The sequence below is a fragment of the Onychostoma macrolepis genome, chromosome 18 (genome assembly GCF_012432095.1).
Source record: "Onychostoma macrolepis isolate SWU-2019 chromosome 18, ASM1243209v1, whole genome shotgun sequence".
NCBI lineage: Eukaryota > Metazoa > Chordata > Actinopteri > Cypriniformes > Cyprinidae > Onychostoma > Onychostoma macrolepis.
In genome coordinates, this window is record NC_081172.1 from 2,324,043 (window position 1) to 2,344,774 (window position 20,732).

General features: G+C 33.4%; 1 protein-coding gene across 2 annotated transcripts in view; it reads left to right on the top strand.

Annotated features, from left to right (window-relative positions):
- LOC131524255 (transcription initiation factor TFIID subunit 4) overlaps positions 1–20,732 on the top strand; it is a 106,544-nt gene that overhangs the window by 23,520 nt on the left and 62,292 nt on the right. For both annotated transcript variants that reach the window (XM_058751199.1, XM_058751200.1), the window contains 5 exons: positions 247–396; positions 2,838–2,913; positions 4,211–4,325; positions 11,980–12,149; positions 20,222–20,352. In XM_058751199.1, the coding sequence (XP_058607182.1) occupies positions 247–396; positions 2,838–2,913; positions 4,211–4,325; positions 11,980–12,149; positions 20,222–20,352 (642 nt within the window). The remainder of the gene's footprint in view (positions 1–246; positions 397–2,837; positions 2,914–4,210; positions 4,326–11,979; positions 12,150–20,221; positions 20,353–20,732) is intronic.

Genomic DNA, 20,732 nt, shown 5'->3' on the forward strand with positions numbered 1-20,732 from the left:
AATACACGCAAATCCACAGGTTCAAATGAGCTTGTGATATATTGGATTTGATATCTTCAGTTGGTAAATACTCGACTCAGCAGCTGATTCTGAATTGAAATCGACTCACATAATATCATTAGTGGACTCATTTTCTGCATTAAATGCTTATTTTACATATGTTTTGTTTATGGATGTTCATCTAAATGTTTACTTTGGGACTAACTCTGTGTTTGTGTGCATGCATGTGTGTGTTTGTGTTTGTAGAAAAGTCTCCCTGCGTTGCGTCTGTCTCTCCTGAACAGCCAGCAGTCTCTTATTCAGCCTCTGCAGCCCAACAAAACCTGCGTGACGCCGGTCCAGACGGCTGTCAGTGTGCGTCCGCACCAGCCCAACAGCACCACCGTACTGCCACAAGTATGTGCTGACCTCTCATCTTCTCTAATATGCTCCACTTGTCTCTTTTTCATTCATACAGTTCAGCAGAAACAATATATAACCGCACCATAACTAGTCTAACATATAATATGTTTATTTAAAGAAGATTTAAATACATTCTATATCATAAACATCTGAAAGCTGCTTACTAAACATTAATTTAACATCTGACAGGAAATGTTCTAAAGACATACTGTACACGCCCTAAAAACACCCTAAAATCCAGATGCAATCAGATAGACGTTTCCGTGATGTGCATCTTGCTCTTATATGAATAAAAGAGTTTGAACTCAAAACTCCCGCTTTAGTCACCCAGAACTTTTATTGAAACCAAATAGTCTCATTCCAAAATCATAATCTGCATACCATTTCCTTATTAACATATGACCGCACATATTTGCATATCATACTTATTCTGTATTTAAAAGCTTGCTTCAAGCCATTGTTACTTATTTTACGTCCAAAGAGTAATTTTTTGTTCATTTAAGTTTTGTTTTGTTTTTATTTTCAAATTAAACATGTCATGTACTTTTTGAATTTTTAAATAATTTATTTGATGATTTTGAAAGAAAATGTAATTTATTTCTGTGTTCAAAGCTGGATTTTCAGCATCATTACTCCAGTCTTCAGTGTCACAATATGCTGATTTGCTGCTCAAGAAACATTTCTGATTACTATCAATGTTGAAAACAGTTGTGCTGCTTCATATTTTTATGGAAGCTATGAAATTATGGAAATGTCTTTACTGTCTTTTTTGATCAATGTAATGCATGTTGCTGAAAACTAATTTCTTTAATTTTCTCAAAAAAAAACAAAAACATACTGACCCCAAACATTTGACCATTAGTTCAAAAGGCTGAAAAACACAGATGTAATTGTTAAGCTATATTGTCCAGCCCAGAGTGTGACATGTGTTCTTGGTATTGAATATTGACTGAGTTTGTCTCTTCCTGTAATGGCTCGGTCTGTGTCCTGTAGCCGCTCTGAGGTTTTCCGTATCTCCCCGAGGTATGTAGGCTCTGAGCTGTAATGTAGCGACAGTGTGTCCGGGCACAAGAAAACAAGTCAGAGAAATATGCAGGCGGAGGGAAAGTGGAATGGATGGATGGGATTTGCTCAGGGCGGCACTGAGGGACTCACGGGGGACAGAAGCGTCTCTATTAGTGTTGTTCCTGTTTTCTGCCCCTCTCCTCACTTTGTCACTACCTTGTTTTCTTCCCCTCTCTCTCTCTCTCTCTGATGTGCTTGGGAAAAATTCAACCTGTGTGTTTTAGACCACACCTAGATTGCGTGCATTTTATTAATGTCCAGATTCATCTTCATGACAACATGGTGTAATCATTTTCAATTCTATGAATAAAGGACCTACATTTTAAAGTCTACATTAAATTAAATAGATTATTTATTTGATTAATACACATTCTTAGTCTTATTATGCAAGTTACTAATATGTCACATTAACCCCATAAAGCCTGACATATGAAATAATAGCCAGAAACATCCAATTGTTTGAAACGGAACAAAATTAGGCAAAATAAAAAATTTGTTGAGTATCATATTTGATCCATCAGGTTTTTTTTGGCTCATATAGTATGACATAGTGAAAATATGGAGGAAAAAACTGATTTTATTTTATTCAGAGGCCTGAACTGAGCAAAAATATGCAATTTGGTGAAGATGCTGATATTTATATGGCCAAAAAGTTGATGTAAAGAATGATGCTTGTAATATAAATCAATGAGATCTTTATACTTACATAAAATGATATAAATATCATTCTTCACTCTGTATACCCAATAATATATCTGTATAATAATATATAATTTAAGATGAGATTTAAATGATCAAAACATATCATGCAAAGCAATCCAGTAATGATTGAGAGATGAAGAAATAAACGTTCCTCAGAAGATGTGAGATGTTTTGGAGGCTTGTGAAGATCATTCCTCCGCTGAGGAACAGTGAACGTAAAAACGTTCCTCAAAAGATCCTGTTGATCAGATTTGAGACGCACTGATTTTTCTAGAAAATGATTGATGGAGAATCAAGTAAAGTCGAGCTGCTTCAGTCCAGTAAGTGTTCATCTGGAAATATTTCTTACGTCTTACGCTTTCTGGATAAAAATCAGATTTGACAGCAAAAAGACACGTGAAGCACGAGCTGAAGGTGGATGGTGTACAATTACACTAAAAAACCTTTTACTAGCTAAAAAACTCTAAACAACATCAACATGTAGATTGTGTGTGACAGGGTTTTCAGCAACATGTTGATCATTTAGAGACTTTATAAATTAAAATTAATATATCGATTATTAAATCTGAGGATGCTGATGAATGTCTATAAGTGGCTGAAGGCTGATTGACTGGTTGTAGACTGTTCAGATATCAATGTAAAATGGAGTAAACCTTGTTTGTTTGTAGGGTATCAAGAGGGCAGTGGGTCCTGGAGGTCAGATACGGATGCCTGTGGTCATAACGCAGACGGTGCGAGCGACAGGTGAGCAAACACCTGAGACGCACAACACAGATGACCTTCACATCTAACAATCAGTCATTTATCCATTCATTCATTCATCAGCTTTGCATGAAACTCCTGCCGTCTGATCACACACACACATACAGGTGTGCGCACACAGATTTGATCTGAGTACTTCTGTTCCTGTCCATCATAGTCTGATCTGTTATATTTCAGCCCTTAGAGTGGATTTTCAGGGGGAAAGTTTCTAAAAATACCGTCTCCTGTAGCTGTGGGCTAAGAACATGCCTCTTAAAATCACGTTCAAATGCACCCTGGCAGTCACTGTGTGTGTGTGTCGACACATTGAGGAGTGTATAGAGACAGACTGAGAGAAAAAACATAAAAAAACAGAGAGATGCATGTAGACAAAAGCAGAGAATCAGTAAAAATGGCAGCTCGCCCTGTTGTTCTGTCTCTTTTCGGGTGCATCTCATGAAACCTCTCAAGAAAATGCCCGGGTCATATTTCACCATAAAGTCCATTTGAAAAATTGAGAAATTATTATTTATTATTAATTTCTTTGGTTGCATTTTACTTGAGGATTTTCTATATAATGCGCTATTTTTAATGCATTAATTGTGCACCCTATAATAATTGTAACCATAGTTATAATACATTATACTACGTATCGATTCAATGCATTAAAACACAACAAACAACATATTTCAGATATAGTATGGAATCTGCAAATACTATAATGCATTTTAATCTTGGTTGCAATTATTTATGAAATGAATACCTATATAATGCATTATACGTAAAGAGTTCAAGTAAAGTGTTGCCATTATTTGTATTTATTATTATTATTATTATTACTATTTTAAAGGAAATAAAGCCTGTCCATTGTGACACTATTTTCATGACAATTAAGCACATTTCCCTGTAACCGCCCCGCCCCCCCCAGTCTCATTTTCATTATTGTAATGCAAAAAATGTTATATTATTTATTTTATAATTTTGTAATTTATACTCTATAGATTTAAAATCTGCATAATTTATAGCTATATAGTAATAATTTAAATGATTTACTTTATAGATTTATTTGTTTTATTGGCTTTATTTTTTTATTTTTACAGTATAAATTACTCATTTAAAAAACTATCCAGACATTACAGTAATGAGACTTAATTGTCAAGAAAATAATGTCACAATGCAGGAAATCGTAATGTTTCTAAAATAGGCTTCATTAGCTTTGTGCAAAATAATGTGAAATATGACTGAGCAGAGCTGGTTGAGGTGTGTAAGTTCATGATAATGCTGTCTTGTGTTTTCCCAGGTGCTTTAGGGAAGCCTGCGGCGATCCAGACGGGCAAAAGCCCTGCAGGCGTCACCATACAGCTCTCAGGAAACCAGAAAAACAAGCTGAATGACCCGGGGGGAGGCTCCTTCAGGTACGGGATGTGTGCTGTAATGCCTGCCGCTGACACACGGGTGCAGCGTTTCACCAGCCTGCTGGCTCGCATCCTTCTTATGCTTTCATTTCTTTCTTGTTTGCTCGAAACTGTCTGTCGCTCAGAACGCCAGCAACACTGAACACATGACAGTGCTTAACATGAAAGCTCATGGCTTTAGTGTCTGGTTAACCGGATGGTGCTTTCTGGTCATTTCAAAACAAGCTAAAATAACTTAAAATAATAAAATTAAATAATAGAGGTATGAAGAGAAGGAAAATTAAGAGCTCATTTGCAAAAACAGATAACTCGGTTTTTAACAATTTTCAAAAATCGAGTTTTTTCTCATTGTGCATTCCAATTAATCTCAATCAAACTGCAGTTGGGTTATTTTGATTAGGTTAAAAAATAACAAAGAAATACAGCTAACTAACACAATAAAACACAATAAAAACATGATAACATAGTAAAAAACATGATCTGTTTTTGCAAATAAACTCTTCATACATATATATATATATATATATATATATATATATAGTAAATATGTGACCCTGGAGCACAAAACCAGTCATAAGTAGCACAGGTATATTTGTAGCAATTGCCATTGTATGGGTCATAATTATCGATTTTACGTTTAGTCCAAAAATCATTAGGATATTAAGTAAAGATCATGTTCCATGAAGATATTTTGTAAATTTCCTACTGTAAATATATCAAAACTTAATTTTTGATTATTGCTAAGGACTTCATTTGGACAACTTTAAAGGTGATTTTCTCAATATTTAGATTTTTTTGCACCCTCAGATTCCAGATCTTCAAATAGTTCAAATATTGTCCTTTCTTAACAAACCATACATCAATGGAAAGCTTATTTATTCAGCTTTCAGATGATGTATAGATCTCAATTTCCAAAAATTGACCCTTATGACTGGTTTTGTGGTCCAGGGTCACATATATAAGTATATTAAGTAAAAAAAAAAAAAAAATCTTCTATTTATATATTTATTATATTGTATATTATATTTCATTTACTAAAAATGATTTATTAATATTTTTTATTTTTAGTCAACAGTAACAACACTGTTTTGTATAAATTTTGAATATAAGTAGTTTATAAAGAGTTCATCTAATTTTTTTTCTCAGTATAACTTTGGTGTCTTGGTATTCATTGATACATTATGGCTTTACAGTAAGACCTGTAGTATTTCAAGGAAACTGGTTATCAGGATAAATTGCATGATAGTTTCAGAGTTTATGAGACAAAGATATTATGCAAATCTGAGAATGTTTGTGTTTTTGTGTTTGAATGTTGCAGTATCATATAAACAGACTTTAGTTCTGTTCCAAACTGAATTTAAAGTTGCTATACTGATGCAACATGATGCAGACTTCCAAAACAGCTTGTTTTGGCCAAATCCGCAGGTATCCTAATGATAAATTTCACACTTCAAAGAGCCTCAAATGTAATCAAGTGCTGGTTAAACTTGATTTGAATCGGATGTGAATCATGTACTTCATGTGAGCAGCGGCACTATTTGTGTGGCACAGTGAGTTGCTGCCTATGTAGGGCGTTTGATTTTAGGTTAAGGTTAAGGTTTCAGGTTAACTGCCTATGTAGAGTGTGAACAGTGAGGGTTTGTAGAGAGCCGTTGCGTGTGTGTGTGTGTGTGTGTGTCATAGGTCACAGAGTTCACTGCTCTCTCTCTCTCTGCCCAAGGCTTCAGCCGCAGGCGCTGATTGATAAACCAATAAATCTTTAGCAGTGTAGCTAATTAAGCTGTCAGGTTTGCTTGGTACTGACGACCCTTTACCCGATGGCGTGTTTCGTGACCATGATGATTTTGATTGGCTGTTCACCCATCGGGTAACACCAGATACAGCTGGAAGCTGTCTTTTAACTTAATTTAGTTAATACAGCAAAGATTCCCATTTGGCATAAAGACATAGTGACATTCACTATTACTGTTGCTCATAATGAACAACTCAAGTGTTACAATTTCGCACACGACTCATCCCATACTCTATATGATTATTTTAGTTATTTTATTTATATACAATTCTAGCATTTATTAATATTTGGAATAGATTTGGCTTATTTTGAGTATATTCAGTTTGCATTTTAGTTTAGGTTTTAGCATGTTTATGTGCTTTTACCATTTTTATTAGTTTTTTATATTAAAATATATCTAATATTATTATATTGGTATTTTATTATTATGATGTTTTATTATTCTATTATGTTTTATTACTTATTTCATTTAACAAACACACTAAAACCTAATCTAAAATTAAAATGCAAACTGAAAAGACAAAAATAGAAAAAAAGCTAATTTAACATTTTAATTTGTAATTTTATTTTTAGTCATTTAAGTAGTTGCCAAGGCAACTATTCTAATTTTCAAGTTTTTGAAATTCACGTGTTCATCTTATATTTATATTTTATTTCAGATTTTTTTTAACTTAATTTCATTTACCAAGTATGTATTAATAGTTTTAGTTTTAGTCAACAGTAACAGCACTGAATTTTTTTTTAATGAATATTGAATATTTTGTATAATTAATTAATTAATTAATTACACTGTAAAAATAAAAAGTTGAGCCAACTTAAAATTTTAAGGCAAGCAGCTTCAGCAGATTTTTGAGAAATTTGACAAAAATTTGAGAATCCCCCACAAAAATAAGTTGAGAAAACTCAAAAATCTGCTGAAGCTGGTAAAAATTATTTTTTAAGTTCGCTCAACTTTTTTTTTTTTTTACAGTGTATAATTAAGTTAACAATTGATTATAAAAGCAATATATTCAAAGTATTACGTTGATTTTGATTGTAGTTTCCAGTGCTTCATGAAATAAGCGGACCGTTTGATTCACTCCATACTTTTTCTTCTTGAAGAAAAGATTCACTCAGTATTTATTCTGGTTAAAAATGATTAACTACTTGAAGATCAAGTATTTCAAATACTTTTATTTGCTTCAAATGAACATTTTAATTAGATGGCTGGTGTGGTTAAAGGCATAAAACTAATCATTCAATATATATATTTTTAAATCTTTACAGTGAAAATAAAGGGGCAAAATACTTCTGCAACCAAAGACACTTAAAAAAAAAAAAGCTCATGTTCTTCACAGTTTTGGCGGGAACTTTAGTTACCATGGTAACTTTTTTTGTAAAGGGAAGCTGAAAGGACCGATCATTTATGGCAGAAGAAAGATGAATGTGACACACTAATAATACTCCTGACTTCTACAGCAAACTCTTGAGTTGCTCCTTCATTTCTGTGCTGTGTGGCGGCAGCTAGGCTAACATGCTAACTCTGTGCAGTGCTAATGGCCTCTGTCAGCTCCTGCCGCGGTGTCAGGACTCATAGACACCCTGGCCAGTCTGGGAGAGGCTCTGGCAGGGGGCGACGGGGCCGTACGCGCACACACGGACGTGAGATGCCAGGGGGTCAATGTCAGAAACAGAGGTACAGACGCGGACGTAAATGAGAGCGGAGCGGAGTGAACTTTGACCTGTGTGACCGGAGCCTTGAAGTTTTCAGCAGCGCCGCGAGCGCAGGAAACTCCTCTGCTAATGTGCCGTAATTAGGACACTGTTACCAAGGCAACAGGGAAAAAGGGAGAGAAATGATTGGGTGGAAAAGCTGCCAGTCACAATGATGGAATGTCACGCTTGACTAATAATGTTAACGTAATGTTAAGGATCAGTGTAAATTTAGTACTATTGATATGCTATTATAGTGTTTATTCATATTTTGAATTAGCTTTTATATTTTATTTTAATAAATTGTAATTTTCATTCAAGTTTGATTAACTTTTTGTTTTTTTTATTAGTTTAAATTTTTATATTTATATTTAGCTTTATTATTTATTTCAGTTTTAATTTGAGTACTTTCAGTACTTCAACTTGCAGTATTATTTTGTTATTATTTATATTATATTTATAAGTTTATTAATATTTTGAATGAGCTTTTATTTGTTTTCATTTTAATTTTAGTTAAAGTTTTAATAACTTTTTGTGTTTTTTAATTTTTACTACTTTTATTTATTATATTTCTATGTAGCTTTAATTTATTTTTGTTTTAATTTGAGTACTTTTAGTACTATTTATATACTGTTATAGTATTTATTCATATTTTGAATTAGCTTTTTTTTTTTTAAATTTCTTATGCTTTTGTCATTTTTTTTTTACTGGTTTATTTCTTAATATTTATATTTAGCTGTAATTCATTTTATTTGTTTTAGTTTTAGTCATTTTAGCAGACCTACTTAAACTTTTTATTTCAGTTTATTAGCCTAGGCAAATTTTCATCTAATATTTATATTTCATTTCATTTCAGCTTGATTTCAATCACTGGAAATGATTTTAAACAGTTTTAGTTTTACACTGCGACCGATGGCTCAGTCAGAATGAAAAACCAATGATCTAATTAAGTTTAATCTGACTGAACTTTTTGTCTAATTACACAAGGTGGTGCAGAAAATCCGTTAAACATTTATTTATTTAAAATGCACATTCCCATTGTTCATAACACACGTGAAGCACATGGGTAGTTGACAAATAACATACCCAGAAACATTTATTTATTGTTTGTTTGTTTGTCTCATGCTTATTCCCATTCTTTTCATAATACATGTGATGCACATGGGCGAAGCACAAAACATGTCTAGGAACATTTATTATACTTATTTACTTTGTTATTTATTTATTTATTAATTTATTTTTTATTTTCTGACATGCATATTCTTGTTTTTATTTTATTTTTTATTTGTGTATCTATTTATATATTTTTGCATGCATGCATATTTCCATTCTGTTCAGAATATGTGTATTATACAAGGGTATTTGACAAATAATATATCAGTGAACTTTTATATTTATTTATTAAATTTTTATTTGATATTTAATAAAACATTTGTAATATTTTAAAAATATTTTTATTATATTTTTATTATATTATAATATAATAATATAATATATATTATATTAATTATATAATATTTTTTCAAATATCACACTGTAAAAATCCAATTAACAAAATGTTGCAAAAATATTTAATTTGAACTAATTTTATTGCTTGGGCTTAGTTGAGAAGACATATTATATTAAGTCTGCACAAATATATATTAAAAACATTAAATGAATGGTTATTTTCAAATCCAGTCAACATTCAGAATGCTAGATGTTGACTAAACTAATAAAAATGAATCCAGCCAACACTGGGATCATTCTGCACGTGCACGAGCCTGAGTGACTTCGGGGGAGAAACAGTGCCGCCATCTTGTCAAGTTCACGCATCAGGTAAGTTGCACTAATAAATGTTATTTTTTTATAATAAATTTAATGAAAAATCATGCAACATATTAGATTTTTTTTGAGTGGACATTTAGAAAGTGTTTTATGAATTGTATATCAGAAGAAAAGGATATAACAGTGTAGGCTATGTCAAGTTAAGGCGTCAGGTAAAGTTAAGTCAAGTGGCATAAATATGAATAAATGTGAATAATGAATAAATATTTGTACTTAACGTTAGACTGAATTTATCAAAATGTATATTTAAAAGGTGTAAAGTTGTTTTATTTAAAACATATATTTATACACAAACATAGCTACAACATATATAAAAGCATCGAATAAGTGTTGTATGATATGTCTGAGGGAATTTTCCGTGAGGTGAAAAGATAATAAAGAGATCGCGTGGTCTTTCTCCTTTATGCTTAATACGAAAAAAAAGGTTGCAACTTCTGTTTCATCACAAATTGAATGAACTGATATTAATACATTGTAAATTATTTAAAAGGCACCATTTCATTTTTTGAACTTAAAATGTATTTTTGTTTCTCCATCAGGGTGTGGCCAAAGGTTTCATTGGTGCTTTGTCATCATTGCAACATTTCAGATGCAACTCAAGTCAGTTCTTCCAAGTCACCAAACACTGGCTTGTGTACTTTCAAGACTAGGAGTTTATTGTTTTCATCCCAGGTAATATGTGTAAATGTTTAGAGTTTTTACTACAATTATAATTTGCTTTACTGTTCTCAGTGGCATCTATGCTAATATTAGTCTGTTTCATTCTTATTCCGAGGTGAATGTAGCCACCCAGTCCATATGAAGATCAGATGGTGGATCAGCACCTAGAGACGACCTCTACAGCCCTGAATGTCAGCGGAGACCATGTCAGCTAGATGAGCTCCAGAGACAGATCCCCTGTGAAGACCCCGTCAGCCATCGGGACAAGACCACGAGAACCAGTCCCTATGAACAAGTCCTCTGCTCAATCTGACCTGTGTTGCAGCCTAGAATTAAGCCACGCCATGCTGTTTTCATCTGGCCAGAGGAGAACTGCCCCCCGACTGTGCCTGGTTTCTCCCAAAGTTTTCTACTCAATCTCTGTCACCGATGGAGTTTTGGGTCCTTGCCGCTGTTGTCTTTGGCTTGCTTATTTGGGGACGCTTGGCTGATTTCACAAACATTATTGGAAGAGAACTAAAGTGGATGATGTCAACATTGAATCACCAATGAACTGACTTTAACTGGAAAAATTACTTGTTAATGTCCTCTTGCATTATTTACAAACTATTTTCCTGTTTGACTCTAAAGCTGCTTTGACACAATCAGTATTGTATAAAGCGCTATGTAAATAAAGGTGACTTGATTTGATTTTATATACTGTAACTTTTTTTTTTGGACTTCTGCCTCATTTTAAAGATGTAACTGTGAACAGTAATATGTGTACATTTTTGTTTGCTAACATTTTGTTTAGCTTGTTTAGTTTTTTCTTAGTTCATTAAACAAAGTTTAAACTGAATTTTGCAGTTGTATTACAGATGTAATGTTTGTCAACTGGCGCTTTAAAGGGATAGTTCACCCAAAAATGAAAATTTGCTGTTAATTTACTGACCCTCAGGCCATCCAAGATGTAGGTGACTTTTGTCTTCATTCTCATATGTTTATTTTGTATGAAAAATGTTATAAATGGAGATTGTTATTAAATAAAAGCTATTATGTGTGTGTTTTTAGTGATTGATAAACACCAGTTAATCATTTTAATAATTTTGTTAAACTATAAAATATATGTTTATGTAGTTCCCCAGCAATTTCTTATGATGCCCAAATAATAAATCTTAGTTGAGGTAACATATAAAACACATAGAGTAAACGGTTTAATTTTAATTGACATAACTTGCTGTAGTCTTCTAAATGTTTGACCAATTAAAACATTTTAGTTGACTAGTTCACTAAAGGTTGAGCCAACTGAAAAATAACAATTCAGATAACACTTTGAAGTCTGAAATTGACGTAAAATTTCTGTGGAACTAGTTACTAAATAATAATTAGTTGAAACCGCTTGAAATTTTTTACAGTGCACTAATAGCTAATCAGTTTTTTTTTTTTTTTTTTTGGTTGGTTCATTTCATCCTGTGGCATCTTTCATTTAATATAAGCTCTGAAAACCTGCGTGAACAACTATCTTCATCATAATACATAAAAAAAATAATGCAATTTTTTCATGTAAACATCACTGGCTGACTGTAGAATATCAAATGCTTTGATTTAGTGCTAAAGGAATATGCATTATTATGATATTATTACTCTGAGTCCCTCAATAATAACGTGCTGTGAGATCAGACTAATGCTTGTCTTGTATTGCAGAGACGATGATGACATCAACGATGTTGCGTCTATGGCTGGTGTGAACCTCAACGAGGAGAGCGCTCGTATTCTAGCGACCAACTCTGATCTGGTGGGAACGCAGATCCGCTCGTGTAAAGACGAGGCCTTCCTGCCTGCAGGTCTGTTACACCGGCGTATACTGGAAACAGGTACAGTACCTCCACGACAAGCACTCCTCAATCATGTGGCTTGTTTACAGTGCTAAATATATGTTCAGAATTATATAAAAAGCTCTCACAAGGACACATAAACCCATCTGTGATGATGTGGAGTTATTCTGGAGAGCCTGGAGCTTTGAAACCTTATCTGTTCTTGTGAATGTAGGCCAGTCCACGGTCGCTTTGGGCCACCAGGAGTGTGTCCTTTTTGTTCCACCAAACACTCGCAATCCTGAACGAGGAAATCTCACCCGAATCATTTACATTTCTGGTCTGTGGTGTTTCTAGTCAAATTAACATATTTTCCGAGCTGATAATACAACATTTAGGGCTGTCACGATTCCTCGATTAAATACCGGAAGTGGCGCATTCCACGGATGAGAATCCATTGAAAGCATTATTAGACTCAGAAAGCATAGTGCTATTGTGAATTCACAAAGGCTGCAATTGAATTAAATGCGCTTTATTTATATGCATGTAGGTTACAGCTCCGTTCACAGTAAATGCTGCTCCACATAAACAGTTATCATTTACATGCGCATACTTTGCATATGCTGTGAGACTGAGTTGCTTATGACACTCATCTGGGAACAATGTGCACCATTCTATCATATTTATACGGTAAATCATTCATAAACCTACACCAACACAGGAGAATAAAGCATTATCTTTCTCAATATGCTAACTGTTCATCGCGACTTCAACATAAAAGTTTAAACATTTGCTCTGAGTTTGCATGTTTTGATGTCCACGTGTTCTTATTAAAGAAATCACAGTGGCTGTACACTGTAAACAAAAAAACTTCAAATAATTTGTTACCCACTGACTTAAATTTTTTAGTTTAGTCAACTTTAAATGTTAAGTTACTCAGTGTTAATTTAAGTATTTTAGTTGACTAAATGAAAAAATTTAAGTCAGCGGGGGTAACAAATTATTTTAAGTTTTTTTTTATACTGCAAAGATGTTTTAGCAATACTAATCTTTTTTTTAAACAATCTTTCTTTTAGATTTGTTTATTTTCAAAGTCTTCTACATAACATGGGTAGTATTATTCATTAGATGAACTAAAGTTTTTAAGTTGTCGGTTGCTAGTTGAGTTAACTTAAAAAGTTGATTGCAATAGGTTGCCTTATTTTTTTGAGTTAGCTCAACTTTTTTTTTTTTACAGTGTAGCATTTCAATCATAAAGAAGTTGCCACATATTAAAGATTAAGTGGACATTTGAATCAAATGTTGTTTAGTCAATATTAAACAAGGGATAGATCGGGCTGTAAGTGTAAAAACAATCATCAGGCCATTAAAAAAATTAATTGAATTTTTTTTTATTTCTGAAATTAATCGCGATTAATCCCACCCAACATTAATGTTTTTAAATATACTTTTATTTTGCATCAATAATTTTACATTCAATCTTCAAATTAATGTAGAAACAACATAAAGACAGTATATATTTTAAAATTTGTTTAGTGGCATCTTTTTTTTTTTTATTACTGAAGGCAAGTATTACTGATACCAATACTGATGTCTCTAGGAAATTGCTCTTTTTTTCAAAATATTTAACCACTGAACATAGCCATTCAACATTACAGTATAATTGAGAGCTATCAATTGATCAATTTATTAGACTTTAAAAAAAATAGCAACTTCTAATTTAAGTGAACTTAAAACAATCGTCACATAAACCCATTGTAATAAATGTTATATTTACCTGTGCCCTTCAGCAAGTAGGAAATATACAGAAGTTGAAAGTTTTCAAACACTAAATTCTAAATTAAATATATATGAATCCTTAAAGCTACAAAAGTTGTCGATTTCCTCGTTTTCCTTTTGCTCTTTGTTGAATAGACTTCACAGCAGCTGGTTATTAGGTTATTTGGCTGCTATTACTTTAAGAGCTGCCGCTGCTGAACGTGACGCGGATCTGACTCGCGCCTGCTGCTGAGGCTATGTTGATGCATGTGTCTGAAATGCGCCTTCTAGTTATGGTCCATTATCCTTGATTAATACTGATATTAAGATAACTTCTAAAGCTCTTGCGTTTCGTCTGGATTCAGTAATTTCTTCAATCATTTATAAAGATCAAACTGGATTTATTAAAGGTCGTCACTCATCGGGTAATTTAACAAGACTTTTTAATATAATTGATGTATCTCAACGTAATCAAATACAGGCAATAATAGTGTCCCTAGATGCTGAAAAAGCTTTCGACAAAGCTGATTGGAAATTTCTTTTTCATTTAGACTAGTTATAATGAACCTATGGCATCAGTAATATTGAATGGAATGTTGTCACGTAGTTTTTTTTATTGCAAAGAGGTACTAGACAAGGATGTCCTTTATCTCCTTTGTTGTTCGCTATTTTTACTGAGCCATTGGCTGCGGCAGTTCACCAAAATGTAAATATACAAGGCATATCTATTGGAAATATGGAACATAAAATAAATTTGTATGCAGATGATATATTGTTGTATATTCAAGATCCATTTAACTCCTTAACGGAACTTTTTAAGACTATATCTTCTTATTCACAGATTTCTGATTACGCTATAAATTGGACAAAATCAACAAATCTTCCAGTTACAGTAAATTTGTGGAATTTTGCACCCCAACCATTATTCTCATTGACTGTTACAGATAATATTAAATATTTGGGGGTAATTATTTCTTCAAATCTTTTAACAATTGCTCAGTTAAATTATTCTTTGGTATTAACGAAAATTAGTAATGATTTAAAATGTTGGAATACTCTGCCTCTTTCTTTAATAGGGCGAATAGCAACTGTCAAAATGAAAATACTCCCTAAGATTAATTATTTATTTTCAATGATCCCATTTGAGCCTTCTAAATGGTTCCAATCATTAAACGCAATTATATCTGGTTTTTATTGGAAAAATAAGAAAGTGAGAATTAGTTTGTCCACTTTACAAAAAATAAATCACAGGGGGGCTTAGATGCTCCAATTTTTTTTATATATTATTTGGCAAATCAGTTACAATTTCTTAATAAGTGGATATATAATGATTTAGATAATGAGGCCTGGATGGATTTAGAAAGGAGAATTTACTCAATATTTACATATAAAGGTAAATACTAAGGATAATACGCTTCAACCTTCTGCATTTGTTACTCAGTTCAGAACACTTGCACCATCAAAAAGAATGTTATATAAATTATTATTAAGTATAGATAATTTGATGCATCTACCTATTGGAAAATGGGACTTGGATATGTCTTTTTCCCATGATTTCGATACATGGACACATATTTGTAAAAATATTTTTTTCTTTGATTGATAATTCTGATTTACAATTTATTCAATATATGATTCTGCATAGAGTACATATTACACAACACAGGAAGTATAAAATGGGTTTTACCAATTCACCCATATGTGTTCAATGTAATCTTGGTAGTCTAGACACTTACCTCCACTCTTTGTGGTACTGCACTCCTGTTCAGAATTTTTGGTTGGAGTTTATAGAGAAATTGCACATGTTACTTGATATAGAAATACCAGTTTCTCCATCGCTTTGTTTGTTAGGATTAGGTTTGGAGATAGAGGTTGCATCACATTATGTAAAATTGGCTTACATTGCCATGATTCTGGCTAAGAAAGCTATTCTCCAACATTGGAAAACATCTGTTGAAGGCAGGATTTTATATCCTATAATCTATGTAATTTCTGATCTATTAATTAGGTGAATTGTGAAATTGGCATCATGTGTTTTATGTGTCTGTATGTTTGTTTTTTTTATTATTGTGCAGTGATGTTAAGTGTATCTGAATAAAAAAAAAAATTAAAAAAAGAGATTGTGAGTGGGGTGGCCAACCATAGCCCTGCCCCTGCATTAACGGTGTTAAATGTATTTTTAATGCCGTTAAACTGTAAAAATTAATGTCCTGCCTTAATTTTAAGTCATTTTAAAGGCTATTGTTCGCTTAGGTCTATTTTTATTACCACAAAAAAAGATCCGATTACTTGATTAATCATCAGAATAATTGACCGATTACACAGTTACTAAAATAATTGTTAGTGACAGCCCTAACAAAGTTTTATTTATTTTAATTAAAAAGCACATGGTGCTATAGTTTGATCATTTTACAGTGTCGCAGCGACGGTAGTTTTGCAGTAACTCACCTGTCAGTGGGTGGGTGGATGACATGAAGCGAATACAGAGTTGGAAAAAAAATGCAGAAGGAATACAGAGTTGACATTTAAAAGATGTTTGTACATAATACACAAAGGATCAGCAACACAGTATTTTAACTTAGACACCGCAAGCCATGCTCGTTTTCTCTTGTCAGTGTTTGACACAGAATGCAAGGCATACGCTGCTGGACACGGAGAGATTTGCTGGTTTGCAAAACAAGTACTGTACAGGAATTGCTTAAGTTTATTACTGTTACTGTGGCAGCCAGCAACAGCACATTTTTATATTTAGTTATACTGAAAAAGTTTCTTTTTACCCGGTCTTAACATGGTTAGAATCCATCATGGCACGCTCATCGGTTATTCAGGAAAAAGGTGGATATCAGAATTGCATTGATTGTTTTTATTGGTGTCCCTAGAATGTTTTTTATTTGGGGTTCTGCATCTTTTCAACTGGATCTTAAACAGTTTTCACATTGTTAAATGGTCACGGCATGGAAAAATGGTCCGCCCAAGTCAGTCTGTGTCATGCTGTCGATTACCACAGAGAAATGTTCAACTCATCCTTTTGTGTTTGTGTAAATAACAAAAGAAAAGCACTTTGCAATGACTGCTTGTAATGAAAGCTGAATGTTTGTCCGCCTAGATTTCCATCGTATCCGCATATCTGTCAACACGCTTATTTAACCTGGAACTTTCCTCAACATATGACCACCAACATTTATGTCCAAACAAATGCTAGAATATACACTACCATTCAAAAGTCTGGGGCCAGTAAGATAACATAACCTTTTTATGAAAGAAATAAACACTTTTTTGTTTTATGTTTTTTTAGCAAAGACTCTGTAAACTGACGAAAAGTGACAGTAAAGACATTTATTATGCTACAAAAGATTTCTATTTCAAATAAAAGCTGTTTTTGTTTAACTTTCTATTCATCAAAGAATCCTGAAAAATAAAATGTATCACAGTTTCCACAAAAAATATTTTGTGCTGTTTTCAACACTGATAATAATCATAAATGTTTCTTGAGCAGCAAATCAGCATATTAGACTGATTTCTGAAGGATCATGTGACACTAAAGACTGGTGTAATGATGCTGAAAATTCATCTTTGATCACAGAAATAAATTACATTTGAACATATTCACATAAAAAAACAAAAAACAGTTATTTTAAATTGTAATAATATTTCACAGTTTTTACTGTATTTTTGATCAAATAAATGTAGCCTTGGTGAGCAGAAGATAAAAAAATCAGGAAATCCAACCCCAAACTAAATAAAATTTAGTATTAAGCAAATTTTTCGCAATGAGTTTCACATTGAACTGCTAAGTACGATTTCTCCCACAAAATGCAACTATCATTAGATGTAAGATTTCCAGACTAGAATCATATGGCTTGTATGAAGTTCTTTCCTCACAAACTAGTTCAAACTAGATGTACAGCGCTTGTTCTGTCACCCTTGTGTTCGCTACACATTAGGCCTCAGTTAAGCGTCAGAAGCTCTAGGGCATCTGTTTTCCTGCACGTTAGCGTGGCCGTCGAGCTGTCGCTGGGAGCATCGTGTGCGTTAGAAACGAGTAATTCTTCTCAAAGGTGCAGGCGTGTGTGTAGGAGGACGAAGCGCCCCCTGCTGGGCCGTGGCGGAGCGGCGGTGTGGTGTGGTGTCGTTGATGGGCTGCTGGAGAACTCGTAGGTGACAGCGAACCAAGGGAGGCACAAATCCTGCCAGCTCGGCTCAATCTGAGAGACACTCACACACACAGCCCAAACACAAAGATCACATCCATTGCACTCGCTCATGCTATTTTAAAAAGTTATCCTGTATATTACTTTTCCTCAACATCAAATCGAAAAAATTGCAGCCTTTGCACTTTGTGTGTGCATTCTTAGTCCAAACAGTAGAGCATGATGCTAGTAATGCCAAGGCCATGGCTTCTTTTTGTAAAAACTTAAATGTCAAAAAAAAAAAAAAAAAAAAAACTTTAGTGAAAAAAAACATTTTCTTTTCTTTTTTTGTTTGTTTGTAAAACCTATATTTCAACAAAAATACAACTTTAAAGAAAAAGAAAAAAAACAAGTAGAGGAATGCAGAGAAAAATAGTTCATGGGTTCAGCTCCTTTGGAATGCATTGACTAGTCTTTTTTTTTTTTTGCAAAACTTAAATTTGTAACATAAAAAGCAACATCAGAAAACAAAAGATATATGAGGATAAAATAAAAATAAATATAAAAGTTGCAGTTTTTTTAGAAATTGTTTTATAATGTAGGATGTTTTTAAAGCTTTTTAACTGGGGGAGTTTTTTTTAAGTGATGATAATAGTAAATGTAAATCTGAAGCAAATACTGCTTCAGGGGTTTAAACTGAAGGTATCTTGCTTTGTGAATATGGTGTTTACCCATCATACAAATGAAGTCATCATCTAACTCCTTATATCCACCTTGAATGCAATGTTAGTCACTCTGGATAAAGAATCTATCAAATACATAAATGCACATGTATTTACAGTATATGTCGTTCATGTATGTTGCCTTAAGAGGACCAAGCCTGCCAAATGAAGACTCCAGCTGCGTCTGTGAGGACTTGTGGTCTATCTGGAGTGTCTCATGTAAACCATGTGAGATCAGAGTAATTGTGTGGTAGAACTGACCTGCAGGATGATTTTCATCTGCAGGGACTGAAGCCTGTCCACCGCTGCTCTCTCTTCTGACAGATTGTTTATAGGTGCCGGGAAGGAAAAGTTGATTTTGATGCTTCTAAGTTTCAAAACACTGCTAAACCGGCATGAAGAGATTTACAATTCATTTTATTCTCTAGGAAAGCAGCTTGTAATTTTATTTTTTTGTGTGGAAATTTTGTAGAACGGAAATTCTTTGTAGAACAGTTCATCTAAATGCTTCTTGTGCTTTTCAAAGAACCGTGGCCTTAAGAAACTCCTCATGTTTTGACATTTCCAAGATGTTTTCAGCATTTCTTTTTCCTGTTTTTAGAAAAAAAGATCTCGTTTGGAGTCATTAAGGACACTTTCGGCACGTTTAGCGGCTGATTTAAATAATTGGTGTGATTTTCTTAAAATAACAGTGGAAGGAGAACTTATGTTAATAGCAAATTAAAGATGGGGATGTTGTAGATAGAAGCGCTCTGAAGGTTTGCAGCGGTCTTTAGAAACTCTGGTGCTAATTATCCTTTAAAGTAAAAGTCGTCAACTCATGTGAAAGAGCTGCTTTTCTTATCCCCTTTATTTTTTTCATAGGAAAGAATAATCACAGATTAAAATGTCTTCTCGTCAGTATCATTCTAATGAAATGAAATAAGTTCTATTATATCTCAGATGTTTCTCCTGATAAAAAGACACCCGTAATCTTTTATTTTTCTTAAGATCCCAGTATCTGCAATCAAAAGATCTCAACAGGAGCTCAGACATTTCTCATTGGATTCCTCCAGTATCAAATGATTAGCTGCTGTCATGTTTATTTTATAGCTCTGTACATTTACTGCACAGACTTTGTGTCTGTTTTTATGTTTCTTAAGAATTTTTTAGGAGAGACAGAGTTGCTTAAGTCTCCTGAGCTCTTCTGGGTGGTTGGATCAGCTTTGCTGACCTTCCAAACCACAGAGGCTCATCCAAACTCATTTTACTGTAATATCAGTAAATCAGGTTTGAAAACGAGTCACGGGAGTGAGAAAACATCCTGTCCACATATTTGTGTTTTAAATGCAGGTCGTGTCGGTTCATCATAACAACCCTTTGTGGTTTCAACACACATTGGACCTTTTTGTAGAAGATTTATAAGAAAGGACAGATGTAATTTTCTCTCACTGAACTTCCTTCCAAACATCTGTGTGGTGATGTGTTTTGTTTGATTATTGATATTTTCGTAACATCTGCATCTGCGTCTTTCTTGTTTCAGCGAAGAGGTTTGGAGTGACGGACGTACCGCTGGAGGCTGTGAACTTCATCTCTCACGCCACCCAGTCCAGATTACGGACGGTGCTGGAGAAAGTTTCCTCCATCGCCCAGCACCGAATGGACTCGTGTAAGGTACGAGATCTGTGGAAGACATACTTTTATTTATATATAGTTACTTTTGAAAGTAATATATTACAATATTGCATTACTAACGACTTAGTTACTTTTTATGGAAAGTAATGCATTATGTTACTTTTGCACTACTTTTTGTCATCTGGGCTGGACATCTGGTTTGTTTTTAATATAAAAGTTAAGTATTTTTGTCAAAGGTAAAAGTGCTTTCATAACAAAAGTGAAATGAATAAGCCTGATGCTGAAGGAACGTTCACATTTAATGCATTACTTCATTTGTTTCTTGAAAAAAGTAATCTGATTACATAACTCGCATTACTTATCGACACTGTTTATATATATATATATACACACTCTAAAAAACACTACGTTAAAAACAA